Below are 25321 nucleotides of genomic sequence, written 5' to 3'. Positions count from 1 at the left end.
TGAGACAAAGATGCCTGCTCTCGCGGAACTCCCTTTCTAGCAGAAGGAGACTAACAGTAAATACAAGTAAGTTAATTACATAACACACTGGGAAGTGACAAATGCTATGAGAAACAGGAGGAAAAGTGGAACAGAGGAAGTTGATCAGAGTACGGGGACAAGCGGGGTTTACAGTTTTAAACGCAGGCCAGTGGTCGGGGGAAGGTCTCACTGAGAAGGTGGAATTTAAGCCAAGACTTGTACCAAGGGAAGGAGGGAGACATGCAACCATGAGGGCAGAGGGAAACAGTGGTGAGATAGGCGGGAAATGCCTCAGAGAGGCAGGGCTGGGTGACAGGGTCTCATGGGTCTGGGCAAGGAGTTTGGCTTCTACTGAGTAAGACGTGAGTTTTGGGGGGTTTTTGACCATAAGGGGTGGGGGAAGCAGGACAGGGAAGGAGCAGAAGCCCAGCAGACCTTGCAGGTGTCCTGTGAATGGCAACTTTAGCCTGATCCCATGGGGGGACTGTGGGATATAAGTCATACCTCTGAGTTATCCACCCACACAGGCACCAGCATCCCAGGCAAGGAAGGTAGGCTCTCATATCTCTGAAATAATGGGCTATAGCTTAGGCGGAAGATAAGTCACCCCAGGAGGCTTCAGCAGCCTGTGGGCAAGGGCTGGTCATTGAATGCATATCCAAAGAGGGTGCACAGTAAAAGGAGATCCTAGGGGGATGGGTACAGCATTAATTTTGTTGGCTCCAGTCCCCAAACACCAAAGTCCCTTCTGGCCTGGGCTTAGCGTGACTAAAGATCGGGGGTATGCCCAGTGTGACCAAGCAGGGTTTTTCTGGTTAGGGATCAGCACCCCCAGACCTCTGCCCACCCCTGAACCCCCACTCGAGCCTGCAGAGGGATTCATCTTCTGCAATATCCTGACCATGTGGCAGTCCAGGCTTCCTTCTGGGATTCGAACTAGTTACCCTTGGCTTAGTTCTGCCCATCTTTGAATATTGTGGATTTTAGAAAGTTCTGCTTCATGTTGTCTATTCTTTTATTATGTAAACGTTGGGTGAGCACCCACTGTGTGCAAGGCACTGTTCTAAGTTCTAAAGACACAGCAGAGAACAAGACAGATATGGTTTCTGCCCTCGAGCTTACAGCTGGACAGGCAGATGATTGGAGAAAATATAGTATTTAAGCACAGAGTTGGGGACACTGGGGAAGCTGTGTGAGTCTAGAGGAGACTCCAGACCCTTGGGAAGAGGTGACACCAAGCTGATTAGTGGAGGTGTACCTTGACACAGGTATAAAGATGCAGGAGAAAATTAATCCAGGCTAATGAGGAGTGAGTGCAAAGGCCCTGAGATGTACCCCCCCCATTGCCTGCTACCCCCACTGCTACTCCCTGAAGCAATGACCATCCTCACTTTCTTAGATGATTGTAGCAGCCTTCCTCTTGGGTTTCCCAAAGAGGGACAACGAAGCTGGGACATGCCGTCACTAACTCTTCTGTCTTCTTGGTTAAGGGTCACTCCTGTGGGCCTTCACTCACCAGCATTCCCCCAGTCAGTTCGCACCTGTGAGTGGACAGAAGCCGGAAGCCACAGGCTTGTGCACCATCGTGTGCAGCTGACATCCAGGGAGGGTTTCTCTGGTTTGGGCAGGGCACCTACAGCCCCTTCTATAGAACCGTCTGCTCAGTGTCCCCTTTCAGACCTCATCTCCTATCTTCTTCCTCTTGCTCATTCTGTTCTACCTACACTGACCTTGCTAGCCTTCTAATTTGCCAAGCAAAGCCCATTCTCAGGGCCGTCACATTTGCTATTCCCTCCACCTGGAACATGTTTCCCGCAGAAATTCACATGGCTCGCCCCTCACCTATTCCACATCTCTGCTCCAGGACAACCTCATTAGAGAAGCCCTCCCTGACCACCTTGTTGCAGATAGCCCCTCCATCAGGTTTTCTCTATCTTGTCCTGAGCTGCTGTTTGCCATAGCACTTATCCACATGACATATATTTACTTGTTCCTGTGTTTATCATCTGTGTCTCCTGCCAGACTGGAATTTTTCTGAGGGCAAGGACCATGTCTGGTTTCTGCTCACCACAGAGGTCCTCTAACAGGGTCCAGGCAGTCAATAAATATTTGTGAAATAAATGGTTCCAAACACAAATGAAACATATGACTTCCCTCCCTAACACTTTCAGTGGCCAGAAGTGCTCTCTAAGGGACAGTCACAGTCAATCTGAGAGTCTACTTTAACCCTTCCCCATCCAGGCTCATTTGGCAGGGGTCAAGGGTCAGCCTGGTCTAGCCCTCTTGGGGCCCCAATGTCTTCAGAAGAGACCTGGTCCCAGGGTCTAGGCCCTAGGGATGCCTGGTAAGCCCTGTTTCTCCTTTGGCAAATCTTCCTCCTTCCTTCATAGGGCCTGTGCCTGCGTTTCTGAACCAGAAGGTGTTTACACAAAACATCTTGGGTTTGGCGACAAATTCACCCTCAGTGAGGAATCCTTAATGAAGCTCCTTCTTTCCCCAGGCAGGGCAGCTTTAGAGAAAATTAGCTCTGTCTCTGGCACTTGAAGGAAGCCAAGGCCAGGCAAGGAGGAGTTCCTATTGGAGTTTCTGGGGCGACAATCTGGGGGAGAGGTTTTTTTTTGTTTTGTTTTGTTTTCAGAGAGAGCCATGGTATAGAGACCAGATCCTAGACACACATTTGCTCCTGACTTTCTGTGTGACAAAGCATTGCCTGTCTCTTGGCCTCAGTTTACACCTATGAAATGGGCAGTAATAACCCATCTCTACACAAATTGTGAAATTCAAACAATGCAAGGGATGTAAAAGGGCTTGGTTACGAGGGACTGAATGAGAGCATAAAAAGCTGGAATCAGGGAGGCAAGAGGTCAGAATTCTAGTCTCAGGTCTGCTGTTGACTTTGTAAGATCCTCACCTCACTCTGGACTTCAGCTATTTCACATGTATAATGAGGGGTTTAGGCATGAAGATCTCTAGGGAACCTTCTTGTTCTGAAGGACAGCCACATTCCACCTGCATGCCTCTTCTTGGAGGTCCTTCCATATCCCATGGCCCACACTGATTTGCTTTCTAGCACTTGTGGAACTTCTTTTCTGAGAAGACGCTTCATTGCTCACTGCACATGGTTTTCCAGCCCCTTCTTTGGGTCTAGGTCAACTGCTCTGGACATTGGGCCCAAGACGGGTTTAACAACTACTGGTGAAGGCTGAATTTTATTTATTTAAAGATTCTATTTATTTATTTATTTCACAGAGAGAGAGGGAGAGATCACAAGTGGGCAGGCAGAGAGAGAGGGGGGAAGCAGGATCTCTGCTGAGCAGAGAGCCCGATATGGGGCTTGATCCCAGGACCCTGAGATCATGACCTGAGCTGAAGGCAGAAGCTTAACCCACTGAGCCACTTGAGCGCCCCCAAAGTTGAATTTTAAAAATGACCCCTGCCTCCTTCTGATCCTGCAGAGAGACAATGAGGGGGATTTGTATCACTCCATTTTATAAATTGGAAACTGAAGGTGTCACAAGTTAAATAGAAGTCATACTGATACACAGGCCTCGGTGTTCCTTAGGAGAAGAATGATTTGCATTATGCCAAAACACGTATCACTGCTTGCCATAGTATGTAACTAGTTGTTTTGTCATGAACTGTCGTGTTTCCCACTCGGATGAAGTTACACGAGGGCAGGGACTATGTTTTATTCACTGCTGCACCTTCAGCACCTAAGACTGCCTGGCCCCTCGCAGGGGCTCAACAAACAGAGGAAGGGGAGGTAGCAAGGATAGGAGGCTGCTCTGCGGACTACACTCTCTGAGCCTGCAGGGGCCGCTCCAATCTCGCCCCCAAAGCTAGGCCCCGCCCCTCGCGTCCTGCGGACGCCTGCGAGTTGGAGCCTGCGCACCACTGTTCTTTTAATTGCGCTTGCGCGCCGGAAGCCCTGCCCATGCGCGTGCGCAGCCGACGCCGCTCCCAAACGGAGTTGAAGCGGTGCGGCGGCCCGCGTGAGTTGGGAGTTGGCGGACACCATGCTGTCACCAGAGGCGGAGCGGGTGCTGCGGTACCTAGTGGAGGTGGAAGAGCTCGCCGAGGAGGTGCTGGCGGACAAGCGGCAGGTAGGAGGCCCGTTCGTGGCTCTGGGGCCTGGGTTCGGCGGTTGGGGCCTGCTGGCGAGCGCTGTAGGCCGCTTGCGGGTTTCGGAATCTCAGTGGGCTGGTGGGCTCACGGCGGTGACCACAGATGTGGGGCGGTGGTGAGGCAAGGTGGGCCAGACATCTGCTACGGCGTCGCGCTTCACGTATTTATTAGCACGTATTAAATGAGCGCCTGGTTGGTGCCAGGGATTCTGTCTCCATCGTTCCTCCCCCACTCTGCGTGCCCTCCGGATCCCGAGCCACTAACTCTTTGTGTGGTTTACCTGAACACCTTTTTCAGAATGCAGTTCCCCCTCAGGCCCCATCCCACCGACCGTGGGTGCACTGCCTTCGCCAAGACTCTCGGGAGAAGAGGAAGAGAAAAGAGACCGGAGTAGTCTTGAGATTGGGCAGGTGGGGACCCTTTGTGCACCTGCATAGGAAGTCTGGGTCTTGTGCTAATTTAAGTGCTAAGCGTTTGGAGAGAGTTATTGGGGGAAAGGAGAATGATGTGGCTGGATTTAGGCTGTAAAAGGGTTCCTCTGGCTGCCATGTGGAGCACAGAACGTAGTGGGTTAAGGGGCCTGTGAGGGGCCACTGCCAAAGGGATGGGTTTGGGCCAGGGAGGTGGTGATGAAGACAAATGAAGGGGCAGAGGTATATTTTGGAGGCGGATTTAGTAGGCCTTGATGATGGTAGTATGTGAGTTGAGGGAGTAGGAGTGGAGAATGATTCATGACTCATTTCCAGTTAGAATAATTGGATGATTGGTAGGGTATTTACTGAAAAGTGGAAGACTAGGATAAGTGCCCATTAAATTAAACACTGCATTAGGGTGTGCGTGATGATAATAAAGTAGCAATTAAAATGTCTCAAGCACTTACTGGGTATCAGGTTCTATGCTAGCTCATTTAGTTAGTTCCTGGCTCAGTAACCTGGGAGGTAGGTGCCATTCGTATCTCCATTTCTCAGAAGGTGAAATTACACAGCTCACATTCAAAACTTGGTATTGCAGACGCTCCAGAGCCAACACTCACAAGAAACTGTACTGCCTCCTTACTTCCTTAGTAGCTTCTGTGATGCTAGGTCAGAAACAGCTGGAGGAGCTTGTCCAGGGGGAGGCTTTGACTCCCCTTCTGATTCTGAAATGCTCTGAAGCTTGAGCATTAGCTCTCCTGTGAATAATAACGAATTATCCATTTAATCAGCAAATATTTCCCCAGCACTTCTCTGTGGGGAGAGGACCTGCATCCTGCACAGAGCATGGTCTTTAAAGACCTGGAGAGTGAATAGGGGAAGAAATACATTTACACATCAGTGTGCTTTAGGCATGACATTGGAAGAAACCCAGGAATGATGCCTTGTCTCTGTTGGGTTTTAAAAGCCCCTGGTCTGTTGGAAGTTGGCGGTTTGGGACAAGAGGGAGCTGAGTTCCCTCCTGCTCTTGTGCTTTGCAGATTGTGGACCTGGACACCAAAAGAAATCAGAACCGGGAGGGCCTACGGGCCTTGCAGAAGGATCTCAGCCTCTCTGGTAAGTCACGGTTTTGTCACTACAGCCCTGGAGGTGTGTTGTTTTCAAGGCTTTCAACTTGTCCCTAATAGAGACCAAAAGCCACACATATGTGACACAGCGTGTGGAGATGAGGAAGAAAATGTTGCAGGTCTCACAGTGGTCTGCTTGCTGTTCCTAAGACCCCAAGCAAATTACTGGTCTTTGCTCTTCCTGTTTCCTTTGCCTAGCCCACTCTTTCCTCAGTTGTCTGCAGGGTTCATGCCTCGCTTTCATCAATCTCTGCCCAAATGTCACATAATCAGTGAGGCAATCCTTCTGACCCTGCTTTATTTTTCTCCGGAGTACTTAGCCTTATCAGGGTCTCACAAATTGTATCTTTGCTTATTTATTCCTTCTCCTCCACTATATCATAAGCCCGATAAGGGCAGAAACTTTGTCTTGTTCTGCTGTGTTCTTAGCATCTAAAGGAAAGCCTGGCAGAGAGTAGGTGTTAAAAAATATTTGTTAACAGGGCGCCTGGGTGGCTCAGTGGGTTAAGCCGCTGCCTTCGGCTCAGGTCATGATCTCGGGGTCCTGGGATCAAGTCCCGCATCAGGCTCTCTGCTCAGCAGGGAGCCTGCTTCCTTCTCTCTCTGCCTGCTTCTCTGCCTACTTGTGATCTCTCTGTCAAATAAATAAATAAAATCTTTAAAAAAAAAAAAAATTGTTAACAGAGTGACCATTTGCCATTTCAGAAGATGTGATGGTTTGCTTCGGGAACATGTTTATCAAGATGCCTCATTCTCAAACGAAGGAAATGATTGAGAAAGGTAAGGCCTTCTGGGGATGGGTCAGGGACATGTCTCCCCCGCCAGCCTCGGTCTTAACCCAGAACTGAGTCAGGCTTTGGGCCATCTGATGAGAGGCAGCTGCATTGCAGGGCTCAGATGGGTGTTGGTTTTAATCCCTGCTCTGCCAGTTTTGAAGTATTTCCTCATCTCTGAAGGAGGGGATGCATCTCCAGAGCACAGTTGTGAAGTGGAGATAAAACTGTGTGTACATAGCCTAGTGCTTGTTTATCAGTGAGGAACGAGCTGGGCCACAAATACAGAAAACCCAATAAATGGGGGTTTGGGAAATCTGGTTCTGTTTTTCTCATCAGTTGTCCAGAGGTGGGCCATCCAGGACGGGCACTGACACTCAGCAAGGCCACCCTCATGTATTCTTGGAGGGGCTATGTCATTATCTCAGGCCTCATGTCCATAGGCCAGCCTGCAGGAATGGCAGAGGGCTTACTTTCTCCATTTATGGCCTTGCCTTCTATTTAGAAATATTGCTGTTCTCCTGAGACTTCTCACATCTCATTAGCGAGAACTGCGTCATGTGCTGCAAGGGAGCCTGGCAGAGTGTGCTTTTATGTTTCACAGCCCCTGCCGTAGAGACTGCACTGAAAATGGAGGTTTGGGGAGAGTGAGCCTTTAGGGTCTGCCACAGCCTGGGCATTCAGCATGTTACTCAAATCTTCACAGCCGAGATCCTGGAGGATCTTTGGAGAAGCATCATAAAGGCAAAAGGTTAAGGTGCAGATGCGTCCTTGGCTGGAAAAAGGAAAGATTATGCATGTTTTCTCTTCCCCTACCCTTGAAAATATGTGTGCCAAAGGACCAGCAAGGTTGCCTCTGTCCCTGAAGGCAGAATTTCTCTATCCTTGTTGAAATAAAATTTTAGCAAAGGAGACTGTATCAACTTAGAGAACTTACCAGGTTCCTGTTGAAAAATACACACTAATATTATGGTTATAAAATTAAGAGTTGTCATTGCACTTGAGTGGTGGGCAAGCCACTCAGGCTGGATTTTCAGAGGGGTCACTTGCCTGGGTTCAGGATTTGATCCTCAGCTGTCTCAGCCCACAAGTGTGGTCTTGGCACCATACCTAGAGGGTTCTGGGACATTATCATCACTGGTTCTCTGGGGTCAGTGGGAGCTCAACAAGCTCACAAGAGACCAGGGCTGCTCATTTACCATGAGCACCAGAACCGTTGCCCAGGCTAGAGGGCTTGGCTGCTCTGGCGTTTGCCCCATCAGAAAGAATGAAAATCTGTGGGGAGGACAGACTAGCCAGCATGTCATCGTGAGCAGGTGGAGTCGGGTGACATTAGGCAGTTGCATCACCAAGCTTTGTAGCCTCTACTTCTCATAGTGCAGTTTGCATTCAGGTGCGATCCATCTTGGCAAGATAATCTTTCCTGTTCACGGTTAATTAGGTTAAGCTTGAGCATCAGGCTTGCCTATTGATTGTTTAGGTCACACGTTACCATGGTCATGTTGTTTAAAAACTGCTCACCTTGATGGACTTGGGTTTGTGAGATTCTTTAGCCACACATTTTCCAGTCATCTGGGATGGGCTGGGTCTAGGTTCTTCACTCTGGTCTCATGTTTCAATATTCTGTAATTTCACAGTGGTAGGGGGACCTACTGTCCAGATGTTGCCTTCCTTACCCTTGAACAGCTAAAGGTACTTTGCATAATGAAAACAGGTCAGTGGATAGAGAGGTGGGTCCTCAGTCCTGTCCTGGGCTCTCTTAGCTGTCTTGGGCAAATCACCCCCTTCTCTAGCTCATTAGTTCCTTCCTCAGTTGGTCTCTGAGGTCCCCTTCTTCCCAAATGCCAGGAGTCATTGCTTTCAAGGAGGCTGGAGAAAAGCCGACATCCCCAGCTGCCTCTGGGTGTGTGTGTCTGTAGTATAACCCCATCCTCTGCCCACCTCATCTTTTTCAGATCAGGATCATCTGGATAAAGAAATAGAGAAACTCCGGAAACAACTTAAAGTGAAGGTTAACCGCCTCTTTGAGGCCCAAGGTATGGGCCTGGATGGAACTGGAAACCGGGAGGGGAGAGAACTGTCCACATGGACTTTACAGAGCACGGGTGGGAAGCCTCTCCCAGGTGGGTGGGCGAGGGCCTGGGCAGCACATGAGCCACCCAGAAGCTGTGGGCAGGGTGGTGGTCATAGCTGCCCGGAGATGGAATGGACAGAGAGGTTTGTGGGATGTTACTCCTGTGTCAAGTTGTCTTCTGCCATAAGAGGAACAGCCTGGGGTGTTTTACATTATATCCTAGGGCATGGTACAGGAACCAGAACAGCTCTGACTGAGGGGACTCAGAGGGCCTCAGGTCAGATGGTCAAGGTTAGAGCTGAACTTCTGGGTAACCCTAACCGCTCCAGACTGGTCACAGGTTGCCAGCAGCAATCAGTAGGTTTCTGGGCAGCAGTCATGACTCTGCAGGTTCTTGGGGACTATGTGCTTTGTCCAATACACTGCAGAACTTGAGGCCCTTCCCTGTTAGACCTTAAGGCTAAGTGTTTGGCAGCATGAATGCTGCAAAAACCCCTTTCCTGGGCCTGATTCCAGGGCCAGCAGGAGGTAGGACAACAGGAGGCCCAACTTGCTGATGGATTGTTTTCTCCCCCTAGGCAAACCAGAGTTGAAGGGTTTTAACCTCAACCCCCTCAACCAGGATGAACTTAAAGCTCTCAAGATCATTTTAAAAGGATGAAGCTTAAGAACCATGATGGGGGACCTAAGACAGCATCTCCCCCTGTGGTCATGGAGGACCCGGGACTCTCCAGCTTCATAACCTGCAAGGACATGATCTACACTGCTAGGAGATTCGTGTCAGGAATCTGAGCATGAGAAGCTTCTGTCTGTGGGGATTGTGACTTTGTGACGGCAGGAGGGAGCCCTCAGCCTGCCAGTGTCTGTTGGGTCCCACCATTGGAGCTGGATGGACACAAGACCCATTGATGGGCCTTGGCAGCCACCAGCGATGGGCGGGGGCAGTGCCCATGGGGGTGTGCGAATGACCCCAGCAGGCACTTCTAACAAGGGCCTGCTGTTCAGATGGGCCCCCAGCAGCAGCAGGGAGCATCATTCCTGCATTCCTTTCAGGATCAGAGGCATTCTCAAGCAGCACATAGTGGAATTAGAGTAAAGCAGGAGGTTCACAGGTGGTTTCTGAATGAAGGACAGAATCTCGGTGCTTCATAGGTCACCGCAGCCATCTGTGGGGCAGGCATGCCGTTCCCCACCACAGCCTCCACTGCGGCCCTTTTTTCCTGCCTGGCCTTGGGACGGAGCCCGGAGTGGGTGCTGCATAGCGGTCTCGGCACCTGCTATTGAGTCAGAAAGTCCTTGCAGAGTCCTGTGCTGGGGGTGGGGGAGGGAGCTGCCTCTTCACATAGCTCTCTGCCGCCTCTGAAGGCAGGCCCTGGGCTGGACTGCTCAGAGTTCCTGCCTGCCCTCCGTGCTCTCCGATCCTGGGGTCCTGCTGTGAGGGCAGCACTGTGTCTTTCATGTTCATTGAGGGCTTAATAAACGTTTCCTAGGGGAATGAACGGTAGCTCTGTTCTTTATCTCATCTTGTCCTTAATAGAGGGCACATTGCCTTGAGGATATCACCTATGGAGGGACAGTGGCTCCTGTTGGGAAATGATGGCAGGACTCGACAGGCAGTATCAACGGTAATGGCCTCCCCTGGTCCCCTCGCCCCACTTGGCTTCAGCCCATAATGATTCAGGAACATAGGCTGGTATGGCCAGATCTTAATGTTTTATTTTTGTTGTTGTTTTTGAGAGGAGCTAGAAATTTGGATTTTTAAGTTAAATTTTGTCTTTCAAATATTGCTAATGCAGAGATTTTCAGAGCCTTAGGTGTTGGCCAAACAGTATACCTTACATAAGCCAAATTTGGCCCATACCTGATTCTGTGTCTTGAATTTAAGTAGAATAGCATGTGCTTTCCCTAAAGTGGGGAGATGGAATCGGAAGCTAGATGTCTGTCCATAGTAGACTAGTTAAAGAAAAAGATAGCTTCAGATAGTGGAATACAGTACACTGTCATCAAGAATGAGGAAGCTGTCTAAGCACTCCCTGGGAGTAAGTTCCAAGATGTAGTAAGTGAGAAAAGCAAGTGAACGGAGGGGTCTAATCCAGTCATCTGTGTTCTCGCACTGCCTCATGGTGTCCCGTCCCCCCGGACCTGCCCCAAAGACAGAAGCTGCAGGGTTGGAGAACAAGGGTGAAAGACAAGGACACATGGACATGGCTGTTGCAGTCCCTGGGATGTGTGCCTGGCCCAGGATTCCTATCTGAACGTTAACACCTGCCTGTCTAGTGGGGTGGTGGCTAAGCCAAAGGAGAGCCAATCGGATTGGCTGTCCTGGAAATGAGCCTGTGCCTGGTCTTGCCTCCGTCACAAGGATGCAAGGAAGTCCCCATGCTCTGGAGGCAGGAGGCGCAGAGTGGCTTGGCTTCTGGCCTTCCCAAGGCTAGATGGTTCACTTCCGGGGTTTGCCAGTATTTTTCCTTCCAAACGCCCAGCCCTTCCCTAGGCAATCAGAATCTGCTATTTGCAACCCAAGAGCTGTCACGCAGCAGGGAGAGTTGCAACGGTGCTACCTGGGTCCCACAGGTAGGTCCCCCATGGAGCCGTTCGCCCACAGCCTGCCCTGTGGCAATCTCTCTTAAACCAAGAGGAGGCTTAGGAATGGGGAATATGGAGAAAATGCAGAACTTTTGACTTTTCGCCCAACTCCCTACGCCGTCTCCTTGCCTGCCAAGCCAAGGCTTTCTGGTTTAAAAAGCTCAGCTCCCAGGAAGACGCAGAAGGCACCTGCATCCCCCAGCTGACTCATGGGTGCACCTTTGCAAAGACACTTGCTTAGCAGCCCTGCCTTCCGGATCCTTACCTTGTCCATCTGAGACATGGGGATGTTCTGGTCCACTGGTTTTCAGATGGTTGGGGGAGCTCCATGAGTTCCCTGACACACCAGGTCCGGGTGTTGAAAGGAGACAAAGAAGTACTTAAGAATCAGCCTTCCCCAGAGCCCAGTAAATACAATCTAGTAACTGCTTGCTTTGCAAGTCAGCCTTAAGACCAGTTCCCTAGTCCCTGAATCCTTCCTTCCGAGGGATCATTTTAACCTTTGAGACATCAAAGGGTCAAATCCGGGAAGACTTGGCTTCAGCCAACAGCATCCCCTGAGCCAGGGCCCATTGTGCAGTGACTCCAAGTAAGTAAGGCCTGTGCTCATTTATTAGATGTGGTCTTTCTGGAGTAGTAGGGCTTGCCGCAGCTGTTAACCACAAGGTTAAGACACATCCAGCCCCAGGGATTAGCTGTCTCTGGGTGCAGAGGTGCCCAGGGTGGGGACTCAGAAGTGGAGAGCAGACGGTAGCCTGGTTAGTCTGCAAAGCTGCCGCCAGGCCAGAGGGAGGGAGGTAAGTGCTTGGAGGTACTGCTGTGCTGGGAATGGGTGAGGAGGAGACTGGGGGGGAGCACCTCCTGGTCAGGTTGCTGTCCCTGCAGCCAGGACTAACTGGAGACTTTCTTCTGGTTCTGAAGGGAGCGGAACAGCTGCCTCAGCTGGTTGTTCCGGTCATTGACGCAGCCTGGAGGAAGAGAATTGGAATGTTGGCTGGGATGGCCTTGGTAGTGGACTTGGTAGTGGAGGTATGGGTTTGGGGGGCTGGGTGGGGCCTGTGCTCCCCCTACCTGGAGGGAGGGAGGAGGGGCCTACAGGCAGCCCTGGATGGCCTACGGTTTGTTTGCATACTGCAGGTCATGGACCCACCTCCAGCTTAGTTTTCTCATCCGTAACCCAGGACGCCTGCTTTCAGGAGTGGACGTAAGGCTCACCAAAAGCAAAATGTAACAATCACTTAAGCTAACTTTGACCCAGGTGCTGAATGTGGGTTCACATGTTACACCTTCACGGGAATGATATATAAAAGACAAACTGAGGTTCAGGAAAGTTAAATGTGCTCCAAATCACACCAAAAGTAGCAGAACTGAGACTTTAACCCAGGGTCTGTAGCACCAGAGGCCAAGCTCTTAACCAAAGCTCCACACGACCTGTCCTCTTGTCTGCACTTGCTGGAAACGCATGCGAGCTGGCACAGTGCCGGGTCCCTGCCAGGTGAGGAGCTAGTTCCCCTTCCCCAGCCCATAGGACAGGCACAAGCGGTTAGAGATCAACTTTCCCCATAAGCAATCCCTATGCTCCTGGAATCCCTATGCTCCTGGAAGCGTGTAAGCTTCTGAGATGCCTCCTCTCCCAGCACATTAACGGTGTCACCCACTTCGTGCTTGTCCTCGTGGTGGGTCCATGAGGCAGCTCCATGGTCATTTAGTTGTGCTAGGTCCATGGGTGGTGCTCACCAATGCTGGCTGTGTGACTAGATGGCTGTGGCCACCACTACACTGACGTGGAGGCGCCTGCCATCTTTCTGAGCAGCCTTGAGCCCCATCCCTGGCTCCTAGGCACTGACTGGCCATCAAGGCTTCAACCAGTGGGGGCCTGCTATATGTGCCCCCAGGATTTGCCAAAGCATGTTCCACGGAACCCTAGCTTTAATCACTTCTTTCATAACTCCCAAAGCTTCGTGTCCAGTGCAAACCTGTTCTTGGAGTTCTAGACTCATCTCTGAGTTGCCTGCTGATCTTTTCACCCCAAAACCCCTCAACTCTTCCCTAACTCACTTCGTCCATGTTCTTCCCACCCCAACCAGCTTGTCTTGTACTCACTACCCTCCATCCAGACACTCGACTGGAGGCTTGGGAATTACTTTAGAGACTTCTAAAGCAGCCCTTTAGAGTCACCTGGGACTTCTTAAGGAGACTCATGGCCTGACCAACTGTACCTTTACCTTCAGCGGGCATTAGTATTTTTGAAAGCTCCTGCAGGTGTCCTCCAGCAGCCAAGATGGAGAGAACCACAGTTCTGCATCTTGGCCACTCAGACCCAGTCCAGAGACCAGCAGCATTCATATCTGAGGCAGGTGACTGGCAAAGATGGGCTACAACAAGCCCTTCCATTCCTCTCTGCATGTGTCTCTGCAAAAGGTGCTTTGGGGCTCCTCTGGTTGAAGGCGCGACTACTTCCCGGCCCTGTGAATTGGGGGTAAAGGAGCTTTGACAGGTGGATGGCGGCAGAAAGACACTATACTGCGGGGCTTCCAAGCCTAGGCCTCAAGAGGCTTCCCTAGGACTTTTCTCACCTTCTTGGAACCGTGAGACTACCGTGTGGGGCCGGACTGCTGGAGGATGAGTGGCTGCCTGGAAAGAGGCCCAGCGGATGGCCAGTCTCAACCACCACACGAGGCTATTCTAGGCTACTGGGTCTCAGTGAATCTTCCAGGCACCTCCAGCCCTCTGAGCAACCCTAGGCAACACCTGAAGGATCAGCAAATAAGAAAGCGGTTGCTTTAAGCCTCTGGGTTTGGGGAGAGTTGGTTTGTTATATAACAACAGTTAACTAATAGAGCACCACCTGGGAGCTTGTTAGAAATGCAGAATCTTAAGCCCCCACTCCAGACCTACTGAATCATAATCCGCATTTTAACAAGATTTCCAGATGATTACATGCACATCAAAGCTCGAGAGCCCTGGATAGTCATCTTCCAACAACATAACGCTGCAGACCCTAGGGAATCAGCTGGAGAAAAGCTTTTCATAAACGCCCTCTCCTTCGCCTGCCTCAAGCAAATTACTTGACATCCCAGACTTCCTTGCAGCTGGCATGGCACACAACTCAGTTCATGCCAGTAAGATTGTCAGCCCCAGGAGGGTTGACTCGATTCTCTTGGAATAGAGTCAAAACTTGAAAGAAGAGCCTTGGCCCTTGGACCTTCCTGCTTCTTCCTGCCTGGGACAAGGACACAGTGTCTGGAGTAGGAGCAGCCATCTTGCAACCTTGAGGCAACAAGCAAAGTGTGGCAAAGCAGAAAGAGGAAAGTGCTGGGTCTCTGGGGGCATTTTGCATCCATTGTGTTAGCCCTGCCTGGCCTCCCCAAGACTTCCTGTGCCTCAAGATAGATCACTCCTCTCTGTGTAATGGCTCTTCAGTCGGTTGCTACCAAACTCAGTCCTAAAACATACCAAACCCTAAAAAAGATTTAAAACCTTTTCTAATTTAAAAAAAAAAAAACACAAATAAAATTTAAAAAACAAATAAACAAATCCAGGAAAATATTTACCATAAGTTTGACAGAGGGGTAATGTCATCAATGTATTAATATCCAAGGCCTTTTTTTTTTTTTTAAAGATTTTATTTATTTAGTCAGAGAGAGAGAGCCAGAGTGAGCACAGGCAGACAGAGTGGCAGGCAGAGTCAGAGGGAGAAGCAGGCTCCCCGCGGAGCAAGGAGCCCAATGTGGGACTCGATCCCAGGACGCCGGGATCATGACCTGAGCCGAAGGCAGCTGCTTAACCAACTGAGCCACCCAGGCGTCCCTATCCAAGGCCTTTTTAAGTTTAGAAAGCAGCCCACTGAAAAATACATAAAGAATATGGACTGCTTACAAAAGAAGAAACGAAAACTGAAAAATCCGAAACTTCACCAATAATCAACGCAGTACATATAAAACGAATCAGAACGTTTTGTCTACCAGGTTGACAAAAGGTTTTTTTTTTTCCTTTCTTTTTTTAATTCAGAGCAGGCACATTTGTATAATCTTTCTAGAAAGCAATTTAGTTATAATAAGTTCATCCCTCTGACCCAGTAATTCTACTTCTAGGAATCTGTCCTAAAGAAACAGCCAGAAATTTCAGCTGAGCCTTATGTGAAAGGATGCTCATCACGGAATGGCATTATTTATAAAACTAAAAAATTGGAATCCTGCCAAATGCTCAATTATAAGAAATGGATTTAGTAAGTTTGGCACATATACAAGCTGAAATACTTTACAGCCGTATAGTAATTTTGCTTTTAACTGTGGTAAGGGACAGTATTTTCTAGTGGCCAAACATTCAGGTTTTAGAGTAAGAGAAACTAGGGTTCAAGTCCTGGCTCACCATTTATAACCGGGACCCTCAGCAAGTTATGTAAGATCTGGAGACAATTTCCCCATTTGTAAAATGATAGAAGCTGCCTAAAAATGAAATAATGTGGGGCGCCTGGGTGGCTCAGTGGGTTAAAGCCTCTGCCTTCGGCTCAGGTCATAATCTCAGGGTCCTGGGATCGAGCTCCACATCAGGTTCTCTGCTCAGCAGGGAGGCTGCTTCCTCCTCTCTCTCTGCCTACTTGTGATCTCTGCCTGTCAAATAAATAAATAAAATTTTAAAAAATGAAATAATGTATGTGTATATAAAATATTTAGCTCTGAATATGTGTTTCCAGAAGAGAGGCTCTTATTAATATCATTGAATGACATGGAATAGGCTATGTGGAAAAGTGGGACTCAAAACTCCAGCCCAGTACCCATTTTGTGAAAGAAAAACTGTGAATATATGCATTTTTTAAACACTGGAAGGAAATACAACAGATTGTTAGAGTTGGTTATGTCTGGATGGTTTACTTCCTTTCGGTTTTCAAATATTCTATGATTATACTTTTTATAATCAGGAAAATTTTTCATTTTTTAAAAATCAAGAATGGGGACGCCTGGGTGGCTCAGTTGGTTAAGCAGCTGCCTTCGGCTCAGGTCATGATCCCAGGGTCCTGGGATCGAGTCCCACATCGGGCTCCTTGCTTGGCAGGGAGCCTGCTTCTTCCTCTGCCTCTGCCTGCCTCTTTGTCTGCCTGTGCTCGCTTGCTCTCTCTCCCTCTGTCTCTGACAAATAAATAAATAAAATCTTTAAAAAAAAAAAAAATCAAGAATGAAGTCAAGGCCTAAAGTCCTTAATTTCTTTTAACATAGTCTGTTTTTTCTTTTTCTTTTTTTGGTTGTTTTCCATATAAGCCTTTTGAAATCCACCCCCTGACAGATTAAGATCTCTTCCTATGTACCAGGTGGTGTTCTAGGCGTATATTGAGAGTAAAAACTCTTCAATCTCCATTTTACAGATGAGGAACAGAGAGGTTATATCCCTTGCTCAAGGTCACACAGCTGGTAAATGGTAGGTCAAATGAAAACAGTCTAACCACTGTGCCAAGCTGTCTCTCAGACTACCTGGCTCCTCTCCTAACCCATCCCCAGTCCCCAGTCCCCATCTAGCCCCACATACCAAGGTGTGTGTTGGCCACAAAGTTCCCCATCCCAGACAGGTCAGGAGGCCCCTCTTCTCTGCTGACAGGGCCATCATTCCACATGAGGTCAAAGCCTCCCACTCTCTTCTCCCTTCCTGTGAGCCTGGATGGGCAGGAGATACAAAGGGGTAAAGAAGGTGCACCTGTTGGGGGCCGGAGACCCGGGTAATTCCCCTGATCCCTCCCTGCACCCTACTGGTGCCCAGGCTGTCAGAATTCCTTCTTTTGTCCACCCATTTCTTGGGGGCCCACACAGGTCTCAGAGCAATCATCTCCCATGTGGTTCCCAGGCTCCCACCCGTGCCCTCAGTAACATGAACCTACTTATACTTAAAGTCTGCTGTCCTCCTCAGGCCATAAAATTCAGGAAAGCAGGGACTAGGTCTGTTGTGTCCTCTACTGTGTCCCCAGGGTGTGGTGCATGTCCTTGCACAGTAGAGGGTCTCAAATGTTTGTTGAATGAATAATGAAGGTAGATATAGAGGACGCTTGAGGTCCTGCCTGCTTAGCACCCATTTCAGCTTCTTTCAGCCTAAGGGTACTTAGCTTTTCCTGTGAGAACCACTCCTTCCTCTCTCACTCACATGACTCAGGTGGGGGCTGATCCTGCCACCCTGGGAGATGGGCATGAGATGTAGGTCCAGTTAATCAGAGTCACAATGATTGGTTCAGAGGTGGACATGTGACGAATCCCCACCAATAAGAATGAGAGCCTTCAAACTTGCTGGAATAACTGGGGAAAAGCTAATGCATAGGGAAGAGACAGGGAGTGGAGAGGAAGAAAAGGAGAAAAATGGAATGAGCCAGACAGAGAGAGAGTGAGCCAGTGAGCAGACAGACCAACCAATATCAATGGAGCACCTGGATTCAGCCATTCCTGAAGTCCTTTCCTGGATCTTCCCATTATATACACATTATTATAACAATATATAGACTTTTACTGAACACTTATGGTGAGCTAGGCGCTTTACAGTAAATAATCTTGGTAAATTAATTTAGCAATCTTGAGAGGTAAACATGATGTTACCATGTTATAGATGAAGAAACTGAGGCTCAGACTGGTAAATTCCAAGGTCTCATATGGTCAAGAAGTGTGGAGGAGATCCTGCTGGGCTGAATCTCAGAAGCCTGTAGTTGGTCCTGCTCTGCCCCAGAAGGGCTGAATCCTTGGACCAGGATCTAACCATGTGTGGACATCTCAGTTTATCCATCTATAAAATGGCAGGCAGACCGAGGCCATCCTTACATGCCGCTCAAGTCCTAGTGCTGTGAGTTCTCTGTCTTCCTTGCTGGGAGCCACAGCTGTCATGTACAGGGGTGCCTGAGTGAGGCTGCCCCCCTGCCCCTCACCTGGCCTCCATGTCCACGACATGCAGGGTGTCTTCCAAGAGGCAGGTCTTGAGCTCATAGTCCTCCTGGCTGCTGGCTGTCAGCGATGGGGAGGCGTTGACCTCCAGGAGCCACCTGGGGAAGGATGGGAATGGAGGGCTTTAGGTTTATCTGGTCCATGGGGCCCCTTGGAATTTTGCAGAGAGACTTCATGAGTGCGTGGGCCCAACCCTCAATTCAACCAAGATCGCTCTTTCCATTTTTCCACTAGAAGAAAGGTTTCGGCGGCTAAAACTTATTGAAAATAATCGTCACAAACTCGAAATCCCCACGGGGGCCAGGTGGTACCTAAACGAGGCAAGCTGGAGGGAGTGGAATGATCTTGTTGCCCTTCTATTACTCTTCTTCCAATAGAGCCCTGAGCACAAGACCTCTTTCCCAGTGAACACCTGCCTGCAGAGGGGACAGGAGCTGGGAGGGGTGGGGACTGGCGCAGGCCGGCCACAGCCCCTCTGCGGGAGTGTGAGCCCAGAGTCGGCAGATCCTCTGGGTTTTCCAGAAAAGGCAAAACTCCAGACTGTTGTGTAAATATTTAGAGATTGTCAATGTATTTAAATAAAAAATCATCTGAAGTCCAAACTCTGGGCCAAAAGCGGCCCAAGGGCCTCCGGCTTGCAAACTCTGATTTTGTGCAACCCAGTCGTTTGTGGACAGGAACCTGGGGCCCAGAGAGGGAAGGACTCACCCAGCAGGTTGGTGGCAGATAGAGCCCCCCCCACCCCCCCACCCCCCGCAAGCTTGTTTCCCTAGCTCTGTCCTGCTGCAGGGGGCAGAGGAGAGACTTGCTGGCCCCGAACCCTGTTTCTCTCGAAGCTGCATCTGACCTCATTCTAGGGTTCTAGCTCCTGCCTCTGAGAGCCTGTCCATACTGCACAGCCCCCGGTGAGGGGGCTGGCTCCAGGAGCCTCAGTGCTGGCTCAGAAATGATGACCCAGGGTCTGGCTCTGCCCTTGACTTACTGCATGGCCTCAAGCACCTGAACAACCCCACTGGGCTCCTGGGTCTTTTTGTATCACATAAGGGCCATCACTATGGTTCCTGGCACCTCACACTTGTTTCCTCATCAATTCGACCCCCTCCGTGGGCACTGTGAGAGGGCACCAAATTCTTGGCAGGAAGTGACATGGTAACTATTCCTTTATGTGACACTTTGCATCCTAAAAACAGCAGGGCTTCCAAAGAAGTTTCTTGCCCAGTGCTAGGGAAGGATCCCTGACTCAGCAGATGTTCTGGAAAGGTCTGTCGTGCCAGGCATGGGGTTCAGTGCTCTATAGACAGTACATCAGTCATCCCTCATACTAATGCTATAAGCACAACACCCATTTTAGAGATGGACAGACTGAGGCACACCACAAGGAAGTGGCAGAGATCAATCCCAGATACGGCATGTGTACCACATCTGCCCCCTCCGGGCTGTGAGGCTACCCACTTACGGCTTGAGGGTCTGGTCTATGAGGATGTCATAGCCGTACAGCTCAAAGCAGTGCTTGTCACTGATGATCACCTTCTGCACGCTCTGCAGGCTCTTGACAAAGATGTTGTCCATATCACTGAAGAGCGTCTCCACCGCCTCAGGCCCGTGCTTGGACGCGAGGTACTGACGGAAGCGCTGGAGCATCCACTTGCAGCCCTGGAGCCCCAAGTGCCCGGGTCAAGGTGTGTGGGGGGAGAAGAAGTTTCAATTAACCAGGACCCGGCCTTCTGGGACCCTCAAACATTCCCTCTTATGAGGCAAAACTACGGCATGCTGGGCCGGGGAGCGGGGAAGGGGTGCCTGCCCAGGGCCCGTGGCTCCAGGGTACCCAGGACCCCATAAGTCATTGCTCAAACACCCTGCACACACTTCTTCCCTGGGCATGCCTTCCTGGGGACAGACTATACTGACCATGTGTGTGCCCAAGGCCCAAAGATGAGCAACAGGTTACTGCTTTTGGGAAAATGGGAGTGTGTGCATACAGGCAACCCCACGGTGCGGGATGGAGCTGGGGGAGGGAAAGGAAAGGAGAGGGTGTGAGCTGGGGGCGGGGGCAGTTCTCCCTGTGCCCCACTCTTCTGGCTCTTAACTCTGGAAAGTCTGAGAATTCTAAATTTGAACCTCGCCTTGCAGGTTGTTAGACAGATGGATGGATGGGTGGATGATAGGTAGATAGATGACAGGGAGATGGAGAGATGGAGAGATGGAGAGATGGAGAGATAGATGGGAATACACTTGTCAAGGTAGGAGGATAGAACACATTTTGTTTTAAGGTGTGTTTCTTTGAGTCGTAAATTAACTATTTAAACATGTGATGTGGGGGTCTCCATCCATACTCCTGCCCTGGGCCCTGTAAGTGGGAAGGGTGGTCCTGACCTCACTGGTGAACTATGAGCCCAACATAGGCCTGTCCCGGGCTCCTTGGCACCCCACCTCCCCACCACAACCTGGTCCCAAAAGTCTGGACCTGGAGGGCAAGATGCCTGGCTTCCTCACCTTCTTTGGGTGGTAGTCAGGAGATGTCTTTTGCACAGCAACATTGGTGAGGTGGACATCTAGGAGAGGTTTGTGGTCAAGGACTCGTGTGAACAAGAAGGACAAACCCTGTCCCACATCCCATGCCAGAGATCAAACAAAGACTTGTTCTTGGCCATTGAAGAGGAAGGCTACCAAACAGCCCAGACAGCACTGATGTGGGCCTTGGAATCAGATGGGCCTGGATTCCAACATCGCCAGCATCTTTGCTGGATGCCATCCCTGAGCAAGTCACTTAACCTCTGAACAAGTCAGGTGGACTTGTTCAGAGGTTAGAGAAAGAGATAGAGAGTAAGCAAACCCTCGAAACCAATCTGTAGAGAAGTGGAACTGATTCGTTATGAAATCTTTCAGCAGGAATTTCTTTTTTTAGCTTAGAAATGACAATAGAGGGGAGCCGGGGTGGCTCAGTTGGTTAAGCGACTGCCTTAGATCATGATCCCGGAGTCCTGGGATCAAGTCCCACATCAGGCTTCCAGCTCCATGGGGAGTCTGCTTCTCCCTCTGACCTCCCCTCTCATGCTCTCTCTCTCTCCCTCTCTCTCTCAAATAAATAAATAAAATCTTAAAAATAAAGAAAAGAAATGACGATAGAAATCAAGAGGAAGTCAGTGGATGGACCAACCATGTAAACATAAAAATGATCAGATTGCCAAGGCAATCTGATGAAAAGCAAGCATGACTAGAGACAAGATTTGTAGCAACTATGACAGGCTAATGTTTTTTGTCACAAGAAAATCCCACACAAATTGTTAACAATAAAAATTTATGGCCCTAAGAGATAAGTAGATAGAGGGATACGAACACAACAGAGGAGACATAACTGGCAAAAGACCATCTGGGAAAATGCCTGAAGTTTCCAGAAATAAAAGATACCCAATTTTAAAGGTATGTAAATGGGACAAAAATACAATTGGAAGAAATGCAAATTTTAAGAAAAAACCCTGATTCCCCCTTAAGTCGGTTACCTATGTATTAACCTTTTTATTTGGAAAAACTCAAAACTCATGGAATCATTGCAAGAATAATGAATGCCCATATATACTTCACCTATATGTGCCAGTTGTTTCAGAAATGTACTTTTTTTAAAAAAAAAGATTTTATTTATTTATTTGACAGAGAGAGACACAGTGAGAGAGAGAACACAAGCAAGGGGAGTGGGAGAGGAGAAGCAGGCTTTCCGCCGAGCAGGGATCCCAATCCCAGGAGCCTGGGATTAGGACCTGAGCCAAAGGCAGATGCTTAACGACTGAGCCACCCAGGCACCCCTGGAAATGTCTTTTTAAAATGGTTGTCTTCAGGGCACTTGGGTGGCTCAGTGGGTTAAGCCTCTGCCTTCGGCTCAGGTCATGATCTCAGGGTTCTGGGATCGAGCCCCACATCGGGCTCTCTGCTCAGCAGGGAGCCTGCTTCCTCCTCTCTCTCTGTCTGCCTCTCTGCCTACTTGTGATCTCTATCTGTCAAATAAATAAATAAAATCTAAAAAAAAAATCTATAAAATGGTTGTCTTCAGAACTGAGAGCAGGGATAAAAAGGGCCTTGTCAATGGAAGAGTAAAAATACAAAAGAACCTTCTGGAAAAGAATATAGCCCTAAGCCCTTGACCAAGCAGTTACACTTCTGCAATGTCATCTGAAGGAAAAATTTTAAATATAGTAAAAGATTTATGAAAAGTATGTTTCTTGGTGACATTCTATATAATTGGAGGAAACTGAATATTTCCAAATGCCTGTAGCGTGGAGGATTAGTAAGCCAGTAAATCCACTCCGTGGAATATTTTATAACTAATAAAAAATGTCTACAAGGAAAATACGACACGTTTAGTGAAAAATAGTTATGTTTATATGGTGGGATCTCTCCTTCATAAACTACAAACAACAACAAAAAGCCATACAAATGAACGTGGGAAGAAATACATTAGAAGAGTAAGTAGCTGTCTGTAGAAAACATGACTAGAGAAGCCTTTTCTCCTCGGCCCCCCTCCACCCCTTTTTGTACATTTCCCAAATTTTCTGATTTGTCTTTAAAAAGCTATACTACTTGTATTGTGAAAGCTATACTCTTTAAGTGTTTTATTATTTTTATTATTAAAGAACTATATAATGGTTGTAAAAATAATACAGGAAAACATGTGAAGTTGGAAATAAAAGTTCCTGAGCTGATCCTAATCCTCCATGGTTTTCAGAATTAACAAATTAGTGAATATCCTCTCTCACTTTCTTCTAGACAGAAACATCCTTCCGTAAAAGCCAAATCAGGAGCATAAACCTACTGGTTCTATCCCTGCATGTTGTTATTGACTTAATAGTCTATCTTGGATGCCCTTCCAAGACAGTTTAATTGACCTCAATGTAACAATTTCATACAGATGCTTTAGCATTCCTTTTACCATTCTGCAAGGGTATTTTAACTTATTTCTATTTATTATTACAGTGTTGAGGTGGTTATTCTTGTATTTTGTATGTGTTTGTATATATATGCATATAATATTAGAATAACTATGTATGAACTATATATAAAAATGTAAATATATATATTTAAGGTCAGATTAAAATAGGTCTTATTATTTTGTGATCCAAATTTGCTTTATTATTTTATTTTATCTTTTTAAAAGAGGTATTTATTTATTTGAAAGAGAGAGAGAGAGAGAGCAGGGGGTAGAGGCCCAAGTGGACTCTGTGCTAAGTATGTAGCCTGACGTGGGGCTCGATTCCATGACCTGAGATCATGACCTGACCTGAACTGAAACCAAGCATCAGTCACTTAACTGATGAGCCACCAGGTGCTCATCAGGTGCCCCCAAAGTTGCTTCATTGTTTTAAAAGCTGGGTGTGTAATAGAAGCAAATGCGGCAAAATATCAACATCAGTCAAATCTGGATGATGGGTGCCTGGATTTCTTGGAGAGTTTTTTCTTCATTTTTCTATATGTTTTAAATATTTTAACATTTAAAAATTAAAAGCAATGAAGAGACATTGTCGAAAATAATGTGTGTTCACTCACTGCACAAAGAGCAAAACACATTCACTAGAAAGCAGTCCTGGAGGAGGCTGGGATTTGCTTATTAAGGCCCCACGACCCCAGAGATACACAAACACTTATAAATGGAGGAGAGCGTTTGGCTAACGTGTGCTAAGCACTCATGCTGGGCTCAGCACCGTCCTAAGTGCTTTACGTGCATGATTTAATCTTAACCAAACACATGGAGTCCAAAAACTGAACCTAAAATAGATGTTAACTTGGATATGATAAATGCTTGTTGGAATTACAAAATGAAACAAACATTCTAGAAATGCTGAAGTTGGAAAGATAGGTGGGGAAATTCTTAGGAAATTGCCAGGAGGGCCCACTCCCATTCCAGCATGTGGGCAACGTACAGACAGTAGCTCAGACAGACCCGTCATCGAGAGACAAAACTAAGGCAAGAGGCGGGAATTGGCTAGGAGCATTGGCTAGAAGCATTGGCTGGGCTGCCCACACCAGCAGCTCAGCAGACCCAACACCTTCCATTCCTTCTCTCCCACATGCAGGTAACCTAGTTTCATCTCCGTTTTTGTACTGTCAACCTCTTTTCTTCTGATGCCCACATCTAAAAATCTTAGAAACATTATTTTTAATATCAATATTCTAATATTCTTTTTTTTCAAGATTTTATTTATTTATTTGACAGGCAGAGATTACAAGTAGGCTGAGAGGCAGGCAGAGAGAGAGGAGGAAACAGGCTCCTTGCTGAGCAGAGAGCCCGATGCGGGGCTCCATCCCAGGACCCTGGGATCATGACCTGAGCCAAAGGCAGAGGCTTTAACCCACTGAGCCACCCAGGTGCCCCCAATATTCTAATATTCTAATAATACACTTTTATGCTTCAAAAGTCAAAAGGCTCCAAAATGTGTGTGAGCACCTATCTCCTTCCCTACACCTGTCTCCACCTGCCCAAGTCCCCTCCCAAAGGCAACTTCTGTTTTCAATTTCTTGTACTTCATTCCAGAGATCTGTGCACAGATACACAGATACAGATATGATCTGTCACATGAATGGAAGCATACTTTTGAGTTCTAACTTTGTTTTTTTCCGGTTGACAACACACCACTGAGATTATTTCATATTTCATAAAGCACACCCCCCCGTGCCTTTGTAACAGCCGCATAATATCCCACTGTGTAAATGAGCTATTCGTTTTATTTCCTATTGGTTTTGTTTTGTTTTTGTTTGTTTTGCTCTCACAAACAAGACTATGCAGTGCATTCAACCTCTCTCTTTCCATACTGAGTATTTGTGGAGTATAAATTCCCCAAAGGAAATTGCTAGGTCAGAGCACAGGTGTTTCTGCCTTTTGATAGACATTCGTCAGATTGTCTACTCCAGATTTCTACTCCAAGAGCAACACGTGTGTTCCCCCATCCTCGCCAGCATAGTGTGTTACCAAATTTTCGGCCTCTGCCAGTGCAATGGGTGAAAAGGACATCATGTTTGAGTGAACACGTGAGTCAATGACTAAAGCACCTGAAAGGCTGCAAACTTTCTCCCAAAGGGCTCAGACTCCCCCATTCAAGGACTATGAACCAGTGCACATGGCTGGCACACCACCCAAACGATGGTCAAGGAGAGCAGTTTGAGAGAGATGCTCTGAGCAGATCAGGGCCGCTCTTCTGGGATCACTAGGGGATCCCCCACCCCCACAAGACTGTCAGGGCCCAGAGGAAGAAATGAGACCCTATCTGCTGTGGCCAGACCACAGCGTGGGGTTCTGTGGAATGAA

General features: G+C 48.2%; 2 protein-coding genes across 5 annotated transcripts in view; one reads left to right on the top strand and one right to left on the bottom strand.

Moving 5' to 3' along the window:
• The first annotated feature begins 3945 nt into the window (after nt 1-3945).
• Nucleotides 3946-10032, top strand: PDRG1 (p53 and DNA damage regulated 1). Of its 2 annotated transcripts, XM_059407953.1 has the most exons (6): nt 3946-4124; nt 4444-4556; nt 5600-5675; nt 6392-6466; nt 8415-8495; nt 9112-10032. In XM_059407953.1, the coding sequence occupies exons 1-6, from the start codon at nt 3956-3958 to the stop codon at nt 9192-9194; spliced, it is 597 nt and encodes a 198-aa protein (XP_059263936.1). In that variant the 5' UTR covers nt 3946-3955; the 3' UTR covers nt 9195-10032. The 2 variants fall into 2 exon arrangements, with proteins under 2 accessions (XP_059263936.1, XP_059263937.1); XM_059407954.1 differs by lacking the exon at nt 4444-4556.
• A 1708-nt stretch (nt 10033-11740) lies between these two features.
• Nucleotides 11741-25321, bottom strand: part of TTLL9 (tubulin tyrosine ligase like 9) — a 41569-nt gene continuing 27988 nt past the window's right edge. For 2 of the 3 annotated variants that reach the window (XM_059407951.1, XM_059407952.1), the window contains 5 exons: nt 20524-20582; nt 19487-19683; nt 18015-18128; nt 16643-16767; nt 11741-12087 (listed from right to left, as the gene is read on the bottom strand). In XM_059407951.1, coding sequence (XP_059263934.1) covers nt 12011-12087; nt 16643-16767; nt 18015-18128; nt 19487-19683; nt 20524-20582 — 572 coding nt within the window. In that variant the 3' untranslated portion in view covers nt 11741-12010. Of the gene's footprint in view, nt 12088-16642; nt 16768-18014; nt 18129-19486; nt 19684-20523; nt 20583-25321 lie in introns of those variants that run through there. The other variant, XR_009405678.1, reaches the window with a different exon arrangement.

The sequence above is a fragment of the Mustela nigripes genome, chromosome 7 (assembly GCF_022355385.1).
Source record: "Mustela nigripes isolate SB6536 chromosome 7, MUSNIG.SB6536, whole genome shotgun sequence".
Taxonomy (NCBI): Eukaryota; Metazoa; Chordata; class Mammalia; order Carnivora; family Mustelidae; genus Mustela; species Mustela nigripes.
This window is presented reverse-complemented; position numbering and strand designations above follow the sequence as displayed.

Coding starts and splice junctions, on each gene's coding strand:
- PDRG1 (XM_059407953.1), top strand. CDS start 3,956: ATGCGCGTGCGCAGCCGACGCCGCTCCCAAACGGAGTTGAAGCGGTGC. Junction 5,676..6,391: donor GAAGGATCTCAGCCTCTCTG/GTAAGTCACGGT, acceptor TTGCCATTTCAG/AAGATGTGATGGTTTGCTTC. Junction 8,496..9,111: donor CCGCCTCTTTGAGGCCCAAG/GTATGGGCCTGG, acceptor TTCTCCCCCTAG/GCAAACCAGAGTTGAAGGGT.